Here is a 24,065-nt window from a genome sequence, read left to right on the forward strand (position 1 = left end):
AACTCCTAGTAAAACACATACTAGGGAAAGAGAAGAATATGGTGCCCTAATTAGCTGCAGATGATTTAATGATTTATTTAGAGATACAATGCAGCATCCTGTGAAAAAGAGTATAAAATGACCAAAAAAAAAAGCATTCTGATGCACATGCATAGCAGGACGGAATAAATATTGTACAAAATTTTAGGAGAGTGAAAAGATATTGTTCATTCCTGAACTCTTAATCTGAGTGGTTTTTAAGTTTTAAGAACTCTTTTCTTCAAACTTTCCTCTTGAAAGACAAACTAATAGCTATGTTACATGATTACACATCCACTGCCTTAATACATTTTCCATGTACAACAGGAAGACTTTTTTTGATCAAGAAGAATGATATTTATATTAATTTTTATCTTTTATAGCATATAAGATGCTTATTGCTAGTATGTCAATTAATAACAGTGTCCACCAAAGGCTGAAAAATATTTTCATCTACTTTAAAAAAAAAAGTAAAATATGAATAGTCTGCCAACATATTTTCCATTCTAACTGTTTCAGTGCACAGATAAGACTCTCAGACCCCTTTAATCCTCCCTTGGGTGAGAGAAAGGACTGAGTGAGAGCACATAGAGGAACAACATGAAGACACCAAGGTCAGCGAAGAGAGTCAAGTCCCATGTAGGAAGGATGAGGAGGTGCCTTGATTTTGGGGCTGAAATCCTCATGTAAAGCTATGGAGAAGAATGTAACTGACACATTCGACTCTTTTCCCCTGTAACTCATTGAAAGTATGGGGAGATGAAGTGTTCAAATTCTAGATATGAGCAAAGGCCTCCATGCTAAAGTAAGCAGACGTTGAAGTAGCTGTGATCCCATGAGAAGTTTGAACAGAGAGATCAAGTAGAGTGATGAAGACCCTTTGCCCTCAGGGAGAGAAGATCTCTGTCATCAGAGATGAAGATGATCTCAGAAATAGCTAAAGAGAACCTTTGCTCTTGAACAGCTCAGCTTTAAAATAGAACCCCATAAGCTGACATGGCCCATAAATGCAGCTGTGGGAAAGCTGGGAGGAACTTCACAATTGCAGATTCCTGGGCGTCTGCTATTCATGGAAATTAAAAGCCATGAGAGCTGTTTTTTGTGGAGAAGTCTCCATAAATTGACACGAGGGACTCTTCTCCCTCTTCTCTTGTGATTCCCAAGTGAACTGAGGAAAAACTATTCTTGAGGTGATAAACTCACTGAATTGTTTCTGTATATCATTAGAGGGAAAGGAAGAAGTTGGGGGGTGGGGGGGGGAAAGAAAGTGTTTAAAATATTTTTTTCTACTTCTTATTATTCTTTTGGTTTCTGTTAATAAAGTTTTATTTGTATCCATTTAAAGTTTTGAGCCTGCTTTGCCTTCCTCCTAATCTTACCACACAGCAGGAAATGAGTAAGTGTATTCTAGTGAGTGCACTGTTGTTTGGCCAGCATTGAACCCACCACATTAATTGGTGCATTGGCCAGGAAACCTCAAATTGGCAACTCAAAACCACTACACAGCTATAGCAAATGAATTAATTGTTGGGTAATTTAATCAGATGGCTAGCTGATAAAATTTGAGAAAAGACTTGATGTCCAGCACCTGACAAATTGGTATGGGTTTTTCTGATATGAGAAGTCTGTCCAGATGGCCCTAGAATGAAGGATAATATTCAAAATGCTGTTCTCAGAGAACTGGCCAGCTGTATCTCACATGAAAATGCTTTTGTGAATTTTTAAAAAAAGCATTAAGTATAATGGAGAATACTGAAGAGAGCATTTAAATGTAATCCATTCACAATTTAGAGTAATTGACTCTGTTGGCAGGAGTTGTCTGAAATTAGGCTTTAATGGGCACAACTGTTAACACATCAATCTCAGACAAACTACATCTAGAACTAAAATGCTAACTTTTTGAAAATTGTCCTTCAGTTTGTTTTTCTACCTAATGCATTTCTTGATAGTGTTTATAAATTTGCCACCTACAATAAAAAAGCCTCTATATAGAAGTTTTACCCTTATTATTCTGCTGATAAATATCTGCAGATACTTTAAATCTGCTTAAACAAATATGAATATAGACAAGGTTCAGCAGCTGGGAGCAGAAACGCAAACACTGACATTTGTAGTGAGAAGACATTTTTGGAAGACCATTTTCTGACAGGCTTGCAGAAGGTCTGGAAAAATGGAACAAGTCTCGCACGTTAGAAGCAGCATCACTTTTTATAATCCTATGAAGCATTTATGTCTCACATTAGCATCTTTCTGGAGTTCACCCATACCCTTCATATTAGAATTTTCTCCTGCCATCTGACAAAGTTGTACTCAGTCCACAATTAATGATCTTTCACATCTGCCAAGGGCTGAAAGCGTAGCCAGAAAGAAAGAGCTGAATCCTTGAACTCCCCAGCACAGCAAAGAAGCAAATTTAACAGGGCCCCAAGGAAGACCCATTAAACCTTCATCACATACCCATCAACAAGGTGATCATAATCTGGACTCTATAGGCTGGAGTGGTGTTAAAGAATAAACAAATGAAACAATTTTGAGGACTTCCATCAAGAGAGAATTCAACAAGAAGGGAAGAAAGAACATCATTTTAGTGTATGTGTGTACATTTAGAAGAGGAAGAAAATTCTTGAGACATACTAATAGAATCAGGTGTAATATCAAAATATGCTTCTATTTCTTACAGTACAGGATTTAGTATTTTATAAATAAAAGCTATGAAACATTTTCTTTGGTTTAAGTATTCCTAGAGTAGTTAGATTTATCTCCTTCCAATCTTCAAAGCCAGATCAGGACACTTGTTGATTTCAAAATATTTCTTCAATTTGATTTGTAGAAACAAATTGAAAATAGACTTAAGGATGTCAAGAACTGCTTGTAAATAAGAACAATTTTAAAAAACAAGCCGTAAAATCTAACAAAGAAACCATGATAATCTACAACTATCACCCCATTAATTTATTTTAGTGCCATTCTTCCCTGTTAATATGAATGTGTATATTACTAGCCTGATTCTTTGACACACATAGCACAAAAAAACACCGTCCAAAATTAGAAACTTTTAGGGTACTGGTAATTAAATGAAATCAGATGCAACAAAATCAGTTTTGTTTATGCTTTCCTTATATTACTTCATGGAACATTTTTTTTAAACAAAATGTAAGAGGTGATGGGTTTTTTGCTGTGAGATGGTGCATGGGACAAAAATAATAGACAGTGCTAATTGCAGGGAAACACTGAAACACTAGGAAAAGATTGGTGATCATATCAGTAGAGGCGGCTGTTAAGTAAAACTTCCTTCCTTCCAGGTAGATATTTCCTAATAGCAGCTTAGATTTACTAATCCTTGTGATCTACCACTTTAGAAGAAACAGTATTTTGCTCTGTATGGCAATGAGAATGATAGGGCTATTAAATCATAGGAAAAGTGGAAGGAAGGAATCACTCAATTCTCTTCCAAGTCCTGGAATCTTTTCAGGATGCTCACAGGTGGAGCAGAAAATGAGAAAATTAAGATTTTAAAATTATTTAAAGCTTAATTGTTTCAATGGATTTCTTTGGAATTCTGCTTCTCTGCCCCCTCCCCACCTGGTGTAGATGCAGGAATCCTCCATATGGTACAAGGTAGCATACCAGGAAATTGTCTTCAAGTAAGTTTGGAACTTTAATTGCACAGAAGATACAATGTTTTTTAATCTCCTAACAACTACTTTAAGTGGTAAGTGCATGATAGCCAAGGTTTTATGATAAAAGATCATATTGGCATGTGTTGGAGGGATGTTTGGAAGCTAGACTAAGCAACAAAATAACGGAGTACAGGAACAGTCTTTGACATCTTCCTAGCACTTGTCAAAAGATTTCCAAAGAAAACATGGAAATTACTTTTCTGAAAGCTTTAGCAGCTGTGTGTGTGGTGTTTTAAGACTCTGCTCTCTACAGTAGTTTTGTTTTTCCAGCCAAGGAAATGTATCAGGCAGTCAGGGAAAATTCAGAAAATTTTATGATTTTAATTAAATACTTTGATAAAGCTCACAGATATTTTTTTCTTAGTAAATGGTTCTAAAGTTTTAAAAACATTCAATAGGTTCCTGAACAGTTAGCATGGAAAATTTGGAGACCAAGTCAATCAATAAGCTAGGAGTTAAAGGGATTTTAGTCCTGCCTTAAATGAAAAATCTTCGTGCAGCTTGAGCTACACAGTTTGTGTAGAAAGTCTCAGCAATATTGATCTCAAGTGCACATATTTTCCTATGTGAAGGTCACTAAGGACGTATATTAAAGAACTGCCATGGAACACAAATCTACTGACAGTATGAAATATTCTTAATATAGAGAAGGTGTGCTTTTGACAAAGTTACAATGATTTAAAAAAACAAAAATAATTGCTATGAACATGACTGCCAAATATTCTTATTATGACCTTGCTTTAGAGAATTTGAAAGAGGCACTCATAAAGCCTTGATTCCAGAATGGCTGATCTGTGACTATCTCTGTAGTAATAACAGTACTAGTATCATCTCAATAAGAAGTAATATGATGACACTTCCAGCAGGATACTTCTGCATTGATTTACTAACTGTGATCTGAAACAAGTTTATCTACAGAGGAGTGCAGCAAATTGAGAAATAGCTGCCTTATTTATATGAATACGGTGCATACTTATGAGTATGCTTTTGATGTCTTTTTTCCATAAGAGGTAACATAAAAAGATGCTGCTAAAGGAAACATCAGAAATGTCAAAAAAAATTACAAAGTCACTGATAAGATAAAGGGGAAGGTAGCCTTTGTGGACTGTCTGATTTTGCCCTCTCAAGGTCAGTCTGACAAGACAGGGACAAGTACTCAATCCAGAGGATCTGAAACAATAAAAAATGAAGACTCACATTTATCCCAGCTAACTTTATACACTCAACTGAAGTGCCTAAGTAATATTATTTTTCCTGAGTGGGGGGACACACGTCTTCAAAAAGCATTTTCACCTGTCTAAGGTCTGCACTGTCCTCTACATACTGAGGCACACTGTCCTCTATATGATCTGTTTCTCATGCAAAAGAAATAAAGGATACCTTCACACTCATTAATTTACTCCAGCCAGTGGGATAACAGGCCATTCTATGCTACAAAATTTGGGAAGAGACAAGATGGTAAAGGCGAAATAGATAGAAAGAGGAAGAAATAGATATGAAAGAGGAAGAAACTGCTGCCAATCAATCGACTTCTCTTGCCTCCAGAATTTGAAGCAAATAGGAACTGAGAGGTGTGCAAACATGTAAAGAAGGCTACAATCACATAGAACCATCAGAATTAGTGATGCAGACATCAATGTTTTTTCCAGTATCTGGTTTGTAATATCTCGAACTGAAAGTTTGTCTTCACGAAAGAAACTGGTAAGGAGGGAGCTAGTGTGAGTCAGGCCCATCTTGCTAATGCAGCTGTGAAGCAAGGATCTATGGTTCTACCCAAAGGGAAGGCCAGAAAGCAAAAAGGATTATCATGGCACACAAGTTGTCCAAAGCACATAACTTCTGCCATATAAGCATGGCAGACAGCAATTCCAAAGCATTTCTGTAGAGCTTGTTCCCAATATCAAGTGCATCTGCACTTAAGAGAACTAAGTGCTGAGCTAGTACAAAGCAGTGTAACTTCACTGCTTGTAAATGAGCTGTATCATCTTACACAGCTGACTGTGTGTCCTAACAATTACATTTACAACTGAACACAAATGTTCTAGCTATAAGTTGCAGCAACTTTCCCCTCAGCTTCCAATCCTGTTTCCTTTATGGTGGTTTGAGCACATCCTCTGAATTAAACATTCTCATTAATAGATATTAAATTAACTCATGAGCCGAGTTCAAACAGAGAAGAGGCTTATGCACACCAGGAAAAGGATGCAGAAAACAGCATAAATATCTGCAATTGTCAGTGAATTTGGTAGGGAGCAGAGAGAGTTCAAAGTAGATGTTTGTACTGGCTGCTGAGCTGTTAAAAAGGCTTCTTTCTGCTATGAAAAACCCTCAGAAGGAACCAAATGGTATTTCATTGCCATGTCAGATTCTCACAATGCATTCCTTAGGTTATCTGCAGAAGTGCTTCATTTTAGATGCAGATCTGTCTCTTTCAATTACCAATGCAGACTACAAAGCATTTTAGCAATGTCATATGTCAATTTAGCTTGCTAAGTTATCCTAATTGGCTCTTTTTTAAATTCAGTGGCAGCAGGAAAAAGAAGATGTTCTTAGCAGTCATAAGTGCTTATGCCTTAGCACTACTAAAGCATCTAGCCAGCTCTTAGATTGAATAAAGATGCAGAAGATTTGATGTTGATGCATAATACCTGTTTTTAATGTGCTGGGGAGAGCCAAGACACTTGAAAGCTCCATTGACCATAATAGCAAGCCTTGTGCAGAGAGCTTCACATTCTTCCATACTACAAAATAAATTGAGGGGAAAAAACCAAACAATTAGTAGTGAAAACAGAGAACATTTTTTATACCTAACTTTAGTTAAAGTGAAAGAATCTGGACAGATGCAAAAACAGGTACACAAAACCTTTGGCTTCAAAGGGAGATAGTCAAAGTTATACCCTAATCAGTATATACCAACAGCTGTTACCACATGACAGCTAAAAGAGAGCTATAACCATTATTTATATTTTTTTAATCCATAACTTATTGGACAATTCTGGTCAGAATATAAAGGTATCATTACCACAGGCAAATGCCTCATAAGCAATCTCAGGAATGGCCCTGAGGAAGTAATGAACTCTGTTATCCCCTTTAATACGTGTTTATGATTATTCTGAGCTAAAGGATAAAGGGAGAAGAATGAAAAGCTTTCTCATCCTCTCTTTTGCATAGCACATGGCCTTGAAAAAAAATTACCCTTAGCCTGATTGCAGGCTAGAAGCCAATCCAAAATGCTACAATCCAAACAGAATTTAGGAAATGAAAATGCATCTGAATAGAAAAGCAGGGTCCTCTGTGACTGCTTCAGATGATAAATAATAGCTTTGACTTGTAAAACTTATGGCAGGTGGACTGCTACCCTCGATATTATGCAGAATTGTGTGAGCAGCTCTTTCAGAGGAGCATTTTAGACATAAGGAACCAGTCAGGACACACCCACCACCTCAAAGAGGACTCAAAGATGTTTGGTGTTCCTACAATTCGCTGTGTGCCCTCCCCAGCCCTACTGAGACTGCTAAACAAGAGATGTCTTGTGTGCCTCAGCCATGGGCCAGTGCAAATTAAAGTGCTTTGACTGAACAAACATTGGCAATTAAGTACTGCCCTAGGAACAATTTCTCTATAATATGACAGGGCTGTGGTGAGAGCTGCCAAGCTGCTATGTCTGAGAGAGACAGGGAGACAGCTGACACATCTTCCCACAAATCAGGAAATTCACTGAATAACTCCTAATGCTCCCCAGCTGTGGCAAAATTACACAAATTTAGGGCTCTAGGCACCGTTGATAAAGCCTCACTCCTCCCCAGTTAAAACAGAAGTTTTGTCTCAGATTGTCTCAATTGTTAACAGCCCTCAAAACCTGATTTTTACACAGCAAACCCTCTCTATACCTTTCATCATGTCAACAAATGCATGTGTAACTTCACTTTATATGTAAAAGTCCTGTACTTATACAATTAAATAATCTCAAAACTCCAAGGCCATTGGAGCTTTGAGATTATTTAATTGTATAAGTACAGGACTTATATATAAAACAGTATAAATAGTATAAAATAATTTCTCCTTCCTTCACCCTGGCACAACAATGTGAGCAGTAACACTGCACTTATTGTCTGCTTCAAGCCATTAATTTGTAGAGCTAAATGTGTAGTTAGTACAATTTGATGGATTTTGTTTGTTTACATTATATAAGTAATGAGATCACAGGCCTCTTCTATTTAGCTGGTGTTTGACAACAAAAGGTTCTTATACTGGGCTGAAAAGTCAAAGCATATTTTTTCCTGAAAATCACTGAGCTGAATTCACAGTGCATAACCCACTTTCCCTAAATGAGTGTGCTTGGTAAGCACTTGGCCATCAAACACAGGTTCATGAATTTTAAAATTCAGCTCCTGTAAATAAAACAATTTTCTAAAAAAATTATCTAAAAAATTTTTGGATAATCTTTCCATCAATAATGGACTGGGACAACAAATACATCTTAAGAATATCTAAAAAAATCTGAAAATAGAGAACACTGGAAGAAGTTTGGCCACATTCCTTTGTTAATTCATCTGTACTTCAAATCTCATTTGGTCAAATGTTTCATTACTGTTCCAATTATTGAATTTTGTTTTCTCTGGACATGTTTTCATGATCTTTCCCTCATTTAAAGAAATTTTATATATAATTATACATACCATATATATATATATATATATATATATATATATATATATATATATATATAACCTAAGGGAACATTTAATTTATTTCATTTCACTATAGATGTTACAAAACAGCATTGATGTTTCCTCCATTAAACCAATGTACCAGTGACCATATCAGAGAACTGACAAGATATTTAATATAGATGGACTCTTCTAAGAGGATGGGTCTGTCCTACCATTTCCAGTAACGCATAAGAGAATAGCTGACACCATGGCTTACTCTTTTCATGCACTGATGCCAATCAGATAATTAATAAAATCAGAGGGTTTTTCACTCACATGTCCCTTTGTAAGGATTTTTAAGGTAGCCAAACACAAAAAAAGTAACCTGATGTTCCAAGCAAGCAGACACACTAAAACACTGAGTAAAAAGAGCATGGAAAAAGAATTACTTACATTATCTTTGCTGTCCCTGCAGCCCATTGAGCAACACTCTATTTTTAAAAAATTAAATATGAAAAATATTTGGGATTTAAATAGGTTCCTTTTTCATGAATAGGAAGGAGCTACCATAAAATTTCAAGACTTAATCTGTGTTTCACAATAGAGTGAGCATGTCTTCAGAATATACTCCTCTGCAGCACAGGAATATGCTGGCTGCTGGGATAAGTGCCTTACCTGTGGGATGTCAGCACAGCTGCACAGCCATCCTGAACTTCCTTCAGGATAGCTTTCCAAAGGTAGCGTTTAGAGCAGGGGTCCATTCCAGAGCTGGGCTCATCCTACAGGAAAAATGAAAATTACACAGCAGAATGGAAAAAGCATACCACAGGTTCTGCCCAGCATGAAGAATTAACACAATTCACAATAAAATCATATATTTTTCTCTTTAAATGTCACATTTTCAGAGGGCCACTTAAGTGACACCTTGATCAATGCTTTGCTTTAACACATACAGTTTAATGTGTAAATTTATGGAAGGCACATTTTAGTAAGGTATATATATAAGCATTATTTAACTATAATCTATGGGTATTTAAAAATGCTAATCATGTATATGAATTTTTATAGATCATATAGCTATAAGTATTTATTGTATCTGTTTAATTATATACATATACTCTTTTTGATAAGAGAGGCTTGCAAGTGTTTTTTCTCACTTTCTGGAAGGGTTTGATGACTGTTTCTGATCTGCATACACATCTGCCATGAGCACAAACAACTGGAGAAGTCCTATAACTCCCAGATGTCTACATTGCCCATCCCATGTCCAGGTGTTTGATGTTTGGATTCGACATCTCATACCAGTTACTCCCACAGCCCTTTTAAGAGGAATTTTCACCCACAGAGGAGAGAATTCACAGGATTAAATAACATTAACTCAGTGCAAAGCAACTGGAAAACCCATTTCCCACTTGGATAGCTTTCATGGAGAAAGACGTGCTGCTACAAAATCTACATTGCCCCTTCTTATCTAGTCCTTTCCTCCCTAAATCAAATTTTTAACATCATCCACTCATGGAAACAAAAGTAATTATATTTGATTGATAAATCCAGTCTCTACAAAACTAGGGAGAAGGAAACTCTTCCAGTTGCTTTTTATCCAGTGGAATTCCATGGGGAGTGTCAGCACCAGTTAGATGAGTATGGCTTTGGCCAGAGTATTTTCAGCAAGGAATCCCAGCTGAAACCTGGAAGCAAAGTTTTCAAGAAACAAAGCAAACAAAACATCCAGTTTGAAGTTAATTTTAGTGCTTCACTACCAATGTCAGAGGTTAAAAAATTCAGTTCAGTCTCCCATTAACTGTGGATTGCTAACAAAGAAAACACAAAAAGCAATAAACATAAACCAATCCACAATGTTGTTCAAATTAATAGCTATGATCCTGGATGCAATTTAAAAGCAGATTCAGTAGTTTATATTGCTTCCTTTGCTTTCAGAAAAAATAATAATACAAAAACCCTCCTTTTAAAATACTGAAAAATTCCTTTAGCTTTCTAAAGCCAGCAAATGTTTTAAGAAATTTGACATGTTTAGATATCTTTCTTTCCTCTTTTCATTCTATATGCAACAGTCTATGCCCTGCAGCAAGAAGTAGGCTGAAATGGATACTTGCAGTAGTACATTGTCTTAAAGACATTCAAAACCAGTTGGAACATTTCCTAAGATCAGGAAAAAAACACTGATTTAAGATAATTTCCTCCTTTTACTAGCTGAACCAGGGTCAGTTAAAGCATAAAATGCAAATAAAATATATTGTCTTAGAAGTGAGGCAACAGTAGGCAGTTAGAAGCAGCAAAATGTCTAATCTTTGAAACACAAACCCTAGAGAACATCTATTTTGTCTGGATCTGGTTTACCTGCGATGTTTTCCTGGAAGCCCAGGAATCCCCCTGAACTCTGAGGAGCAGCTTTCCTACCCCTGACTGTTTTGAAGGGTTTATTGCACTAGTTTAGCTCTTCCCAGCCAAGCTGTAAGAAAGTGAGGTTCAATATTCTCAAGTGAAACAATTGGCAATGGTACGAAAGAGGACGTAGTGTTGTAACGATGCAGTTCTCAAAGCTTTGTAGCTCCCTGATCTTCAACTCAGAAGTCATTGCTTACACTGGAGCGGCCAGTGCCAGGCCTAAATGGGCAGTAGCACGCAAGAACCAAAATGAGTAATTCAAATAATATAATTCAGAAGTGTTCCTTGATTGGGTGACTTGTGAATGCAACAAAATATAAGAACTAGCCAGATTTATGAAATAAATACTACCTAGTAAGAATTAGGAGCATACTGAAGGTACATGGGTCAATTAAACACTTATTTGGACCATAGAATACTACAGTTGCATTTGTGCTGAGGGTTTTTTTTTTCTGCTCACCCAATTGCTCCAAGGAAGAAAAAAAAACGAGGAAAAGAAAAACAGTTACACTTTCTATTTTTGTGAGCACTGGAGAATAAAATTAAAGCCATTAATACAGCAGAACAAAGAAGACAGTTGTACATCAATTACTCACCGACTGACAGGAAAATACCTGATTTTCTTTAGAGCAACACACATGACAACAAAATTCAATGTAGCCCATTTTTCATAAGCACAAAATTACTTTTACTCACCAGTAAAAGTATTTGGGGTTTACCAACTAAAGCCACAGCAGTAGAGAGCTTCCTCTTTGTGCCAGCACTGTATGTTCTCACCAGTTTGTCAGCATGGGCGTTGAGGTGTAACCTGTTAACAAGGTCCTCTGCAACCTGTGGTTTGCAAATTTGAGGGCCAACAAAGATGAGCCAGGTTAGATAGCATTTGTGCATAGATTGTAAGAACATTCTGGTCATGCATGTTGAGAAAATGTACATCCTATTTCCTTATTTACCCACACTTGCTGCACATTATTACTTTCAAATCCTAAACACAGGGGGCCCCTTCGTTCTTCAGAAATGATATAGATTTTCTCATATAGAAGTCTGGCTTTGTCACTGCTCAGCACAGTCACTCATATTTGGTTTGTGTCCATGGGTCAATGATCTAAAATGTCTCTCATTTAAACTTCTTCTCTAGTATTTATTTGATCAAATACCTGAGTTACTGAAAATTCAAGGAAAAAAGTTCTCCATCAGCTACAAAAAAAGATGAAACTGTCAGAAAACCAAGTCGCCGTTGTGGATTTAGAGCTTCTTTAAGACAAAATGTAACAGGATTAAATTAAAATAACTTTTTAATAACTGAGCGGGGTAAATTGATCCTGGCTGGATTGGTTGGAATTTCTTTAATAAGAATTTATGATCCAAGCAAGCTGGGAAGGCATGTGAGCACAGCTGGAGACAGCACTCCTATGGCCTTTTTCTTTACCCTGTCAGAGACAATCCTGACATACAAGGCTCCCTAAAATACTGGTGCTAGAGAATATTAAATGTAGCAATAATCTTAATCCATCTATATCAACTGCTACTGCTAGACCATCCTCAGGGATATAGCTCAAAACCATGAGGGACACAACAGAAACTTTTCTGCTTGCTGCTGCCAAATGCACCCTGCAAAGCAGCAGGTGTTTGGCATAGATTCCTGGGGGGCTGTGTCATCAAGGAGTGATCAACCTTGTAACAGGGCAAGTGCATCTTCTACCTATATTTAGGACAGCTGGAAGATTCTTGTAAAACAAGGAGTTGCATGGTGCTGTTTTTGCCCAACATTAATTGCCAGAGCAGACCCAGCAGTATGGTTCATTGTCTTTGCTTCCTCTACGTTACCTCCAGCAGAAGGCAAGGAGGGACTTGAAAGCTTAATTATGTCACATGGACAGTCTCCACTTAATTCAAAATTCCAATTGAAAAAAATTAAATAAACAATATTGTGAATTAATATTCAATATCCATCATAAACAAACTGCCACAAGCATAATAATGCTTTCTATAGAAGATTTTTGTGCAAGCACCTTTGTAAATGATCAAGATATTCATGGCCCTTTTAGCAAGAATTTTCATATAAATGTTATGTATAAAAGTAAGAGACATCTCTTAGAGCAAGTTGTCTGTAAGAAGGAACAATGCTGCAGTGGTGAGAACCTGCAATATTGTTGTGATGACCCTTGGACTGGTATCCATAGTCACTGTGTTTGGGGTACCTGACAGCAGTGTGTGTTCCATACAAAAGTCACATTTCAGAAATATTGCTCTGTCTACTTTAGATGCCGAGATGTTTAAAAAAAAAAATCACAACAACTGTTAAATTAGCCACAGCTAATATACTGAAAAGTTCAAGGCTTCTGCTGTATCAAAGTTTATTCACAGTAACTTACTTCCAATTAGAAGTTATAGCTGTGGTTTTAAAAATGGTTAATCATCTAAGTTATATTCTAAGATAAGATAGGTGAGCTTTGTTTTGTTATGTGGGGTTTTTTCACATTATACACCAAAGCAACACACAAAGAGAAGTCTTCTAAAGCATGTGGTAGAGACCTTATCCTGTCTACAAAACTGACCTGACTGCCACCATTGGGAATGCATGAATGTTAGTGACTAAAGGATTATCCTCCTACATAGTCACCAACAGTCACACAAATTACAGAGAAGATCTCATAAGAATTTAAGACCAGAAAGTTTAAGACCAGAAATTTAAGAAAAATATGCAACCCCATGTTGACACCAAATATACGTTTTAAACTGCAATAAGCTTCAAGAGTAATTAAAAAATAATCAAGAGAGGACCATGCATAACAGCTGAAACGTAGTCAAAACTATTCTTTAGCTATGACTAGAACCATTCTTTCTGACTGCTTTGAAGTGTCGTCTAAAGTCAGCAAAATGCCTTTTTTTTTTTTTAAGAGACAATGCATGCTGCATGAGGAAGAATTTAGAAGGGCAAGGAATAGTACCAGAGAAAGAAGAAACTGTTCAAGTTGGATGGGCCTTCTTGTAGTCTGTAGCCCCCAAGGAGACTCAATCATGTCAGGTATGAACATAAAGCTCTTTGTAGGGAGCAACACTAAAAAGAACTAACTTTGCAAAATTTGTAATTTCTCACATTGAATTCTCCTCTCTGTGTGCTCAATTCTCCATGCTGTGTGCTCAAGCATTCAGCATGACTCCACAATCTCCTGTTTCATACAAGGAGATAAAGCCTGGCAAGCAGCCTGCTATAGAAATTTTCAAGACAAGGTTTAAAAGCTAAATAGGTAAAAGCAGAGGGGTGGGAATCATTTCATAGTACCCACTTTGCTGCTGCTTTAAATGTGGAGAGCTTCCAAGATAAACCTTGAAGGTCATCACAGTGCACAACACAATCTGGCCTCATATCTAGATGCACTTCTTTGGTGCAAAACATCAAAGTAGAACTCTTTTGGAACTGAATCACATCAGCAACATAAAGGCAGAAGGAAGGGCCAACGTTCTTATTCCTAAGTATTTCCCAGTTTCACCTAAAAAGGTCTTCTATTCCTGCTACTGCCCTCAACTCTTATATTTCAGAAGAGCACTGCAGACTATGGTCCAGCAAATATGAGAATATAGAGCTCAATCTTCTTTCAAGAGATGAGCCCAAGACTTTTTTCTTTAATGCATGTTATAGGATTTCCAGTAATGTTTCAGCTTCATCAATAATACCTAAGCAACAGCAAAACAGTAATTTGAATGAAATTAGAAACATTATATATTAGCTATATTGTAGAGGAGCCTTAATATCTCCATTACGACTTAATTTGTCTGTATAGCCAGTGTTTTTCATCATAGTACACTGTAAAGTAAATACAAAAATCCCTCTTAAATGGCTTTAAATGAAAGTCAGAATTGAGCATGTGATCAATCTTCAGCTACAGATACACACATTTATGCAAGAGAATTACAGTTCTAATGATTTCCTTCCTGTAATGAATGTGAGATATATACACAAGCACCTTTTCTCCCTGCTTGTCATATTCACCATGATGCTCTATTTGAATAATATTTCATTGACCTTCAGCAGCAAAGAGTGAGGAAATACATCAATTTATTTAGCAAGTTGGTAAAATTGAAGCCAAAACAAAAGCTGCAGAGTTATATACAAATATATACATTGTAAGCACACTTGAACCGTGAAAATATTTAATATCTATTCATGGCTGTAATAATGTATTTAAATTTTTTCCTTCCTTCCTCCCCACACCAGCACTAAAAATTATAGCAGACTTCACATCTATCAGCTAGCTATTTCCCTATTTTCCAAAATCTCTTAAAACTATTTACTTTTTTTCTCATCAGTTCTAATATATTTAGCAAAAGATGTCCCCCACAATTAATTTGGGCTAGTCCACCTAGCTGTAGAACAAGCATTGGAATGAGCCCTCCAATCTGTAGCATCTAAACAAAAATCCCCCAATACTTTGTGGAGTTCCTAAAGACAACATTCATTCCAGAAGAGGCAATAAGATAACTTTTTTTCACACATGCCAATATCTGTGGGAGTAAAGGTCAAACCAGGCATGGCCTCCTCCATCCACCAGGGAACTAAGAGATCCATTCCACTGAAAAGCAGTAATTGTGTAACCACTAATGCCTACGGGTTTCCACTCCCTTTAAAAGTTACCTCCAATAGTCAAGTAAAAAATTAAGTGGTGCTAAGGACTTTCAGTCTGTGCATCTTCCAGAAAAACTTGGAGTTATCAATCTATTGAAAGGCTACAATCAATCTATTCAAAGACTAGAAATTTCATGGTGTGTCTATCTTTACTTGAAAGGCTGTATCCACCAGTGTATTAGTTTTCATCATTTTTGATACAACAAATAAAATGCACAACTTCTTGCTATTTATTTAAACAAATCCTCATAAAGCAAATCTGACCCAACACTGAAAATGTGTATCATACCCAGTAAAAATGATAATAAACATGGATTGAATTCTAGAGTCATCTGAAAAATAACTTTACATGTCCAAAGCAGTAATTCAAAGAGTCAGGTTCTGAGTAAGTGGTTACAGTGTAATTTGAACATCCTAAACAGCAATCACTCATCAATTCCACACAAAACAGTATTTATTTGGCTTCCAAATAAACTCAGAATTGTTAGATTTCTTACATTTGGAAAGTGTATATCCAAGGTCTAGTTTCTGGGGAAGAGTATTTTTTATCCCAAAATCTCATAAAACTTTACACACTAATTCTGCTTGGGGTCCAAAAATAAGTAAACATACAAAGAATATATGAATTTACAGATTCCCATTGCCAGCACCTACAGAATATAACATCTAAGGAAATCACTGAGATTCTAGAATCAGAGCAAAATCTTCCTGGAGAGTTAATGAAAAGAGAAAGCATACTGGCACTCCAAAAAAGCTACCTCAGAAGACCTGATAAAGCTTCTTTTGAGATTTGCAACAGAAGTTTTAATGCTAATAAGGGATGCCATTTGATGCTAATAATTTTAATTTTTTAACAAGCTGAGTGCTGTATTTTGGAACAAATTGAGATCTAGGAAGCTGATATATTAAAGAAATAAAAATTAAAAGTACTATATTTAATCAATATCCTCCTAAATAATCTAAAAGCTTTACTCTAATTTTTCCAATTTTGAACAAAAAGAAGCTTTCAGAGCAGATTTGTGAAGTATTAAAAAACTTCACATTACATGTGAAGCTTAACACTGATAGTAAATGACCCATTTTTCTCCTCCTTTCCCATTCATTTAATTACTGTTTTGGAACATTAAGTGCACTCAACTTTATGTCAGGCACTTAACTCCTGCTGCTGATAAATTTGTCTAGCAAAGGATTTGGTCCTTGACATTAGTGCCTCAAAAGACAACTTCAGCAGCAACACAAACTGTGATTCACCTGCCCGCTCACCAATTTCTTAAAAAACAAAGGGAATATATGTTCCTTTTGTTATCAAACCAATGTACTCTGTAGAATATATGTGTCTGTGCATATTAGTGTAATTAGTCACTGGTAAATATTCAGAGGCAGGCTTGGAGTGCTGTATCACAGGCAGGAGGGAATGATGAGAAAATAACAGCTTACGTTTCCATACAGCTGCTCCTCTAAAGCATTTCAAAGCCTTGTTTTCTTTATAGGCAGCTAAAATGCTCACTTTCTCCAGGCACCAGCCATCTCTGAGTTGAAGCACAGCAGCTGTTGAGCACTTGACAGCCATGCCACACAGTCAGGAGGGCCCGCTGACAAAAACATTCGTTTTCCTCTGAGATAGCTGCATTTCAGTTTTTGGTGGAGGAAAACCAGAGCAGCTAAATATTATTTGCAGGAGCGCTTTGATGCCTTGATCGCAAGCATATGGCAACAAAGTCTGCTCTGCAATCCATGCAGACAAAAAAATTAAGACAACTGAAAAGAAGGATGATCTTTCTTTCACAAATGTGATGCTAAGGCACAGAAGGCCTACTATAAAGAATAGTCTAAGCTTATACCTAAGTCATCTGAGGTCCAGGAAGGTTAATGTTTGTCTTCTCTCCATGCACACAGTAACATAACTCATATCTAAATTAATAATTTTCATCCATTTGAAGAGGGGCGTGTAAGTGATGTACCATACCACTTGAGGAACTCTTCCCTAACTGCTATGAGGAACTGACACTACATGGAGAAAACAGGTAATTAATTATAGTTGAGGGCTTTAGTGCAATAACAACCATCCCTTAATATATTTCTTTTAAATTGAAGGAAATATATGCAAGTTTTCAATAGTCGGCTAGCAGTCTGAAGTAAAAATTAACACCAATAAGTTATAAAGGGTAAACAATCAAACAAAAGACTGTATGATAATTTCTGAGCACTCTGCAAGTAACATGTTAAACATGCAAAAGTTCTGGGTTTGTCCTGGACAATGGATACTGCTGAGGACAAGGGGCAAAGACTTGCAAGAATCACTTATTTTCCCCAGAAATACCCAAATTATGAGCTTAAAACAGTAAAAATTCAAAATATTGCCTGTCCTGATGAATACTCAATGTCCCCTACAGGAATCATACCTTTTTCTGAAATAGCACCTTTCTGCTGAGGAAAAAGAAAACAGGCTACAGAGAACCAGAAAGCAGCCCTCTCACATACAGTCAAGGAACTGGTTGCAAACCACTTATTAAACCTAAGGCAACAGTCAGAAATGCTCTGGGTAGTGGGGGGGAAAAAAAAAGCTATTTCAGTTCATGCAGTTTTGCTTCTGGAAAAATGAAAGAAAAACAACAGGCACTATCTTGGAGGTTATGAGGGCAGTGCTACAGCAGTAACTACTACTTGGGACCAATCAATACAGCAGGAATTGAAAGATACTGATTTCATGTCACACTACAGTTTTCTCATGTTAATAGAGATGCAATTAAGCAGACAAGACTGAGCAGCTCAATTCAGGTCATATTGCAAACTTACTTCTGCTGATACAGGAAAAAAACCCCATATTTTACACTGTACCTGTTTCATACTTTATTTCTGGTATCAGCTGACCTGTTGCCTCATTACAGAAAAAAGTTCAATCTGCTAATCAGCACATCCACCCCTGTATCTGTAAATCCAAGAGCTCCCAGTGATATTCTCAAATATTGTCAACTTGTATGCTAGCAAGTTCTCAAAGGATTTTCTTTGTCCTGTTCTCCCTGGACAACCCAAGCTTTGTGTGGTAGCTGGAGCATTTAAGAGATTGCTCCCATCTTGTGAAGTTTAAGACAGCAGAATGCTGACAGCTCCTATCCCAGCACCCAGATGTTTCATTTATTTATACAGAATCATACAGCAATTTTTAGTTCCTTCAAAGCTAAATGCTATCTCTGAAGAAAAGATTTTTTCAGAGGTACAAGACTCAAAGTGTGGTGTTCTTTCACAGTTCTTCATGTGTGATAGTGAAGGCATCAAACCATTCATAAATTTAATTTCTTTTAGGGTTTTTTGCCTGAGATTTCATTTGCAATAATGTTATTTTACTAGCTGCAGTGATGTTATTGTATTTTGAACTGGCATAACAGAGAAAAAAAATCCACATTATTTAAATAAAATTATGGTAATGAAAAACCTTATTACTAAAGTTGTTAAGATGAAATATTAGATAGTTTCTCATGTTCAAAAGGTACAATGGTTCTACAAACCCCACAGTCTAGCCAGGCAATAGCTCCCCCTGGAAATCTGTTCTGGATAGTTACCTTATGGATATCCTGCTTTGGAATTCCACGCAGTGTGCAGTAATAATAAAGATGCTCCCAACCTGTCAAAAGCTCGTCCAGGGCATCTTGTTGTGGACAATATCCAGTAAGAATACCTTCAGAGCTAGCAGAGAGTATATCCATTTCAGATCTGTTTAAAGAAAAAGAAAAATATTTGAATGTAGTTTAACAAATCCCATGGCCCTGGCTTCCGCACTTGGGATACGAGACAAACACACATCACCTCAAGTCTGAAGGTAAAGGAGTTCGAGTCTCTTTGCCATGTTACTTAGTGAGTGCAGCACCACCCACACACAATACAGACTTCTTGTCCCTTTTGGGTTAGCACAGCCACCAGCACGTCACTGTTGTGGCAGTGTGTGTGTCAAGGTCAACAAACCAACACATGAAGAAGAGATGTCCATGGGAATTAATACTCACCACTTTTACTTCTCTTATCTTTTTGGTAGTACCTGCTCCAAAGAGACACATTTCAAATCATGCATTGCTCACACTGGGTATTATACTACCTACAATATTATACTTGTATCAGTCTCATTGAATATTGAAGAGGAAGGACTTGAGAGAGATGGAAACTTTGCTGGGTATTCTTTGTGTGTCTATGACCACACATACGCATGCGCTCATTCTCCAAACAACGAGACAAAACAAAATACAGGATATTAAAGCCTAGTAACTTAAAAGACAATACAGGAAAAAGTATAAAATTATCCTGATTTAAGAGACTTTGGCCTTCACTTTGTAGCTCTACAGCATTACTTGAAATTGCATTCATTGCTAAGAAGCAAGCTTGATTGCAAGGGTGTCTCATTACCCATAATGACACTAAATCTATCCTATTTATTCCAACATCTAATTCAACACTCAACTATGCTGATTTACATGTACAGAAAGACCTATCAAAATGAAGATACTTAATAATAAAAAAATCTGAGCTTTGAAAGAAAAAAGTTTTCAAAAGATTCTGAGTAACAGAATGTTTTTCCTCTAAGTGGTTTTCTACATTTCTGATTAAAAGAACTAAATATATGATTAATCATTTAGACACAAAGTAAATGTGTTAACTGCAGCATCTACAAATACTAGCACTAGTGCAAATATAAATATGTATCTCCTGTTAACAAGATTCAGGAGTCTGGGGAGGAAAAAAAAACCCTGCATTTTTCATAATGAACCACTGCATGAAAATATATTTTTATGCTATCAAAAGATAAATTAACATGATTATGACAAACCTTGCCATTGACTAATTAGAATGGTCCTTTGCTGTTAATGGCAAAGTTATAAAATCAGGGTATCTTGGCTGTTTTGGATGGTGCTATGCAAGTTATCTGCCTGTAGACACCTCTCTAAATAAAGAGTTAGCAAAAAATAGAAGGTGATAGGGGAAAGAGGACAAGAGGAGTGTTCCTCATTAATTTATATCCGCCTATAGGACATTTTCAATGAAGTATATCCAGAATTTTTACTGTCTCAATTTCCAACCATACATATGGCAAATTAAACCCTTTTGCTATAGTCATCTTTACCATAAGATATGGATTGCATAATGCTGATCTTTCTATATAACCAGTCAGAAGCAGTGGTTTCCTTATTTAATTAATTCTAAAATGGTGAAATACTATCCACAGTGAAATGTTAACCAGATGCTGTTGAACACAGAGAGATGTGTCTGAGGTTTGTTTTGCTAGGAAGATTCATGCACAGGGTGTTCTTTTGGTGCAGCTGTTGTCTTTCGAGAAAAAAGAGACTGGGATTTTGATAATGTGCCAAGTTCAGTCTGAAGAGAACAAATCCCACTCAGGGGTAATTTCAGGGACAATTACTCAGCATGAACCCTGTAGCTGGATAGAAACATCTTGTCTGCAATGGGCCCCTACCATGAAGAACAAAAAGTTAAATGTGGACAGCTGCAAAAAAAAAAAACAAAAAAACAGGCAACTAATGTTCTTTAGCTAGAACTATATTAGAGCATCCTTACCCAGTTTTCACCAGGAAATAAAAAGAGTCCTCAGTGCTAATTGTACACACGGGATTCTAGTGCTCTGCCTATGTAAAGCACCCAGTCTTAGGTGAACAGTATCCCAGCCGCTGACCTTTAGCTTTCACAAAGTGAGGGCAAAGAGAGAATGCATCATTTAATATTCTTACTCAGCTTGGTCCCTCATCTTGCAACTTTATCCATTAGTGCTGACCTTGAACACTTCAAGACTTCCCATTAATGCAGAGATTCTACTGCATTCACTAAAGAACTCATGGACCTTTCCACCTCACTCCTCCCCCTCATCTCTGTATCTGTCAAATCAAAAAAAATCCAACCAGAAGACCAAAAAAAAAAAAAAAAAAGAAAAATCCACATTAGGATACTTTTTTTTTTTTTTTAACGTGCAGTATAATAGCTCATCTTCCCTCATCAACATCACAGAATAGATTTCCAAAGCAAAATTCTGGACATTATCATTCAGTTTTGTTTAGCCAGGTTCTAAGTTTTTTCTGAAGATGTAAACAATATAAATAAAAAGTAGATGAAAGAAAAACACATTATCATTTTTAATTATAGTAGGTACTGTACAATAGAAAACAAGCTCCTGTCTTAACAAATTGATTTTCCTTGAAATTCAATTAATCTCTCAGATTTCATTTTTATGGGTCTCAATTAAATGAACATTTCAAGTAGTGATGGCTTCGTACCAGAAAATCTTCTCAGTAAATTATATACTGTAAACATTTTTGCTTTTTAAAAAAAAAAATCTGATTTGATTCATTAAACTAATTATAATCCTCTTCTTCCTTAACAAACATTATGATATAAGCTATTATCAGAATCAAATTCAAAATATATATTTCTAATATTTTCTAAAATATAGATTACCATGCAGCAAAATGCTGATTCTTTTTATTCTCAGGCTAGAGAAAAACAGCCATTTGTTTTCTGCAGTATTATTATCAAGATGCCATAATTTTTCATTAAACTAATCACATTAAAAACAAGACATTCAGGAGGGAAAAAATCAGCTCATTTTATAAATAGAGAGAAAGAACACGAAAGTATGGATTCTAACCCCTCTCAGGCTTTTGTCCATAGTACAGTAGACACAATGAAATCTAGTGTAATAGCTAAAAACTATGGGGAGAATAACACTTTTACCCTAAGCTTTTACACTATTACACAACTTTCTGTATCTTTATAATAACACAGCATACTTGTTATCTATAAATTCTGTTAGTAATTTTGCTTACATCATCTGATCAAATTAAGATATAGAGCATATTTTCTCCTTCATTTTTCCCCTTCATTTTTCGACTACATCCTTATGCTCAGTCAATACTTCCTCTCATTAGTTAAGCTTTCCTTTAGAGTGAACAGCTGCAACAAATGACATCACCAGAATATTTCCAGAAATCTTTATATGTTAAATATAGTTTTAAAGTTGCAGAATTGCATTTCTAGAACTCCTTTAGAAATGGTCAACAGAACATCTGGCATCGTCAAGAAAAATAGTGGAGTCTGGCACTTGAAACATGGATGACTTTCTATTCCATTCCTGTCTAAGTATTTTGGTGAGAATCGTGATATTTTGGTGCAAGACATCATGACAAAATATTCAGGATTGAGCAAGACTTTCCTCACTATGAAGTGTTTACCTTGTAGATTTGTATTATTGATGAAAGAAACTTGCCAGATTTTCAAGATACTGGGAATATCACAAACCAAAATCAGAGTATAGAAAATTTTTTGATTCAAAATTGTTCCTCCCCCTACCATTGCAAGGCTTTTTACATTGATCTATTTATTCTGAGTGCTTAAAGAAAGCTCAGCAGTCTGATTACAGGTTATATGGGGGTGGCATGGGACAGGCACTCCGCTCAGAAAGCCTTTTCTGACCCTGAAAAGAGACATAACCACTGGGATGAGTGAATATGATCTTGGACAAAACCTGTTTCCTTCTCCCTGCAGGACCTGCAGTTTCCAAAAGGCAAGAGTGGCTATTGCAGAACTAGATTTGCATCTTGTTTTCTACACTGGTTACTACCAACATTGCTTATAGGTGGTTGTGGGCTGTAATTCAAAGGTAAACCTCAGAGTTGGGTTTCCAGAGGCAACTCAGTATCCTGATATCAGTCTAATGGCTGGTTTTGGAAAAATTGTTTCACTTTTGGCTCTGCTGTGCACTTTGTTTCACTTTTATATGCCTTTTCTGCAGTTTTTCAATGCAATTAAAAGCAGTGATATATATGGTACTTACAATACCACATATATATATATATCTCCTCCTACAGAGAGATAAATTCCATTAATTAGTCAAAATGAAATATAAATTTACAAATTGCAAAAGTACTTAGACATTTCATTGTACTCATAACTGCACGTTCAATTCAGTGCATACTAATGCTCAATTAACATTACAAAAATCAAGGTTAAAATATAATTAATGTAACTATAGCTTCATTATAATTAGACTAATTATACTGATATACAGTGTAAAAACAGCCATTTCAGCCATTATATTTATGTAAATTTATTCTTCCTTTCAAGTTAAGCTATTTGAACTACATTTTAATTATTTATCAAGCTGAATATCATACCTATCAAAGAGTTGAAGTTCTAGCTATAAAGAAATATTTTACTTTTCCCTCTTTGTAGAACAGTTCTTTGGTCCTATGACTTTGTAATCCAACAGCTGAGATGACTGACACAATTCAGATAGGATGGGGAATTGCTGTCATGGAGGATCTCTGCACAGAAGGAAGATGGAAATTCATGGGAGATAAATTAATTACACAAGGAAGACTGCCAAATGCTTCAGTCCTTGACGGGGCAACTTATGAACAAGAGGTTACCTGGTTTATCTATTTTTTTGCACGTGCATCGCACTACACTCTAAGTATGAACTTAAAGTCATCTCTATTCAGCAAAGTATAACAGAAAAGACTGCAAAATAGAGGGCACTAAAAAGACAAGCAAACCACCAGTCACATTGTTCATTATTTTACATTGACCTTGCCATGACACCTAAAAGGATTTTGACACTTTCTCTTCAAAGCTGTGTTTAGCACTCTTCACTTTAGAGAGGTTTTATGACAGTCACTAAGGAGGGTT

At 36.2% G+C, this 24,065-nt stretch overlaps 1 protein-coding gene across 1 annotated transcript in view; it reads right to left on the bottom strand.

The window, feature by feature from the left end:
* Positions 1 to 24,065, bottom strand: part of ABCA13 (ATP binding cassette subfamily A member 13) — a gene marked incomplete at its 5' end in the record, with an annotated part of 141,735 nt that overhangs the window by 11,962 nt on the left and 105,708 nt on the right. The window contains 4 exons of the mRNA XM_084205829.1: positions 6,347 to 6,439; positions 9,026 to 9,129; positions 11,453 to 11,587; positions 18,944 to 19,094. Coding sequence (XP_084061955.1) covers positions 6,347 to 6,439; positions 9,026 to 9,129; positions 11,453 to 11,587; positions 18,944 to 19,094 — 483 coding nt within the window. The remainder of the gene's footprint in view (positions 1 to 6,346; positions 6,440 to 9,025; positions 9,130 to 11,452; positions 11,588 to 18,943; positions 19,095 to 24,065) is intronic.

The sequence above is a fragment of the Fringilla coelebs genome (genome assembly GCF_963513975.1).
Source record: "Fringilla coelebs genome assembly, chromosome: 1".
Lineage (NCBI taxonomy): Eukaryota > Metazoa > Chordata > Aves > Passeriformes > Fringillidae > Fringilla > Fringilla coelebs.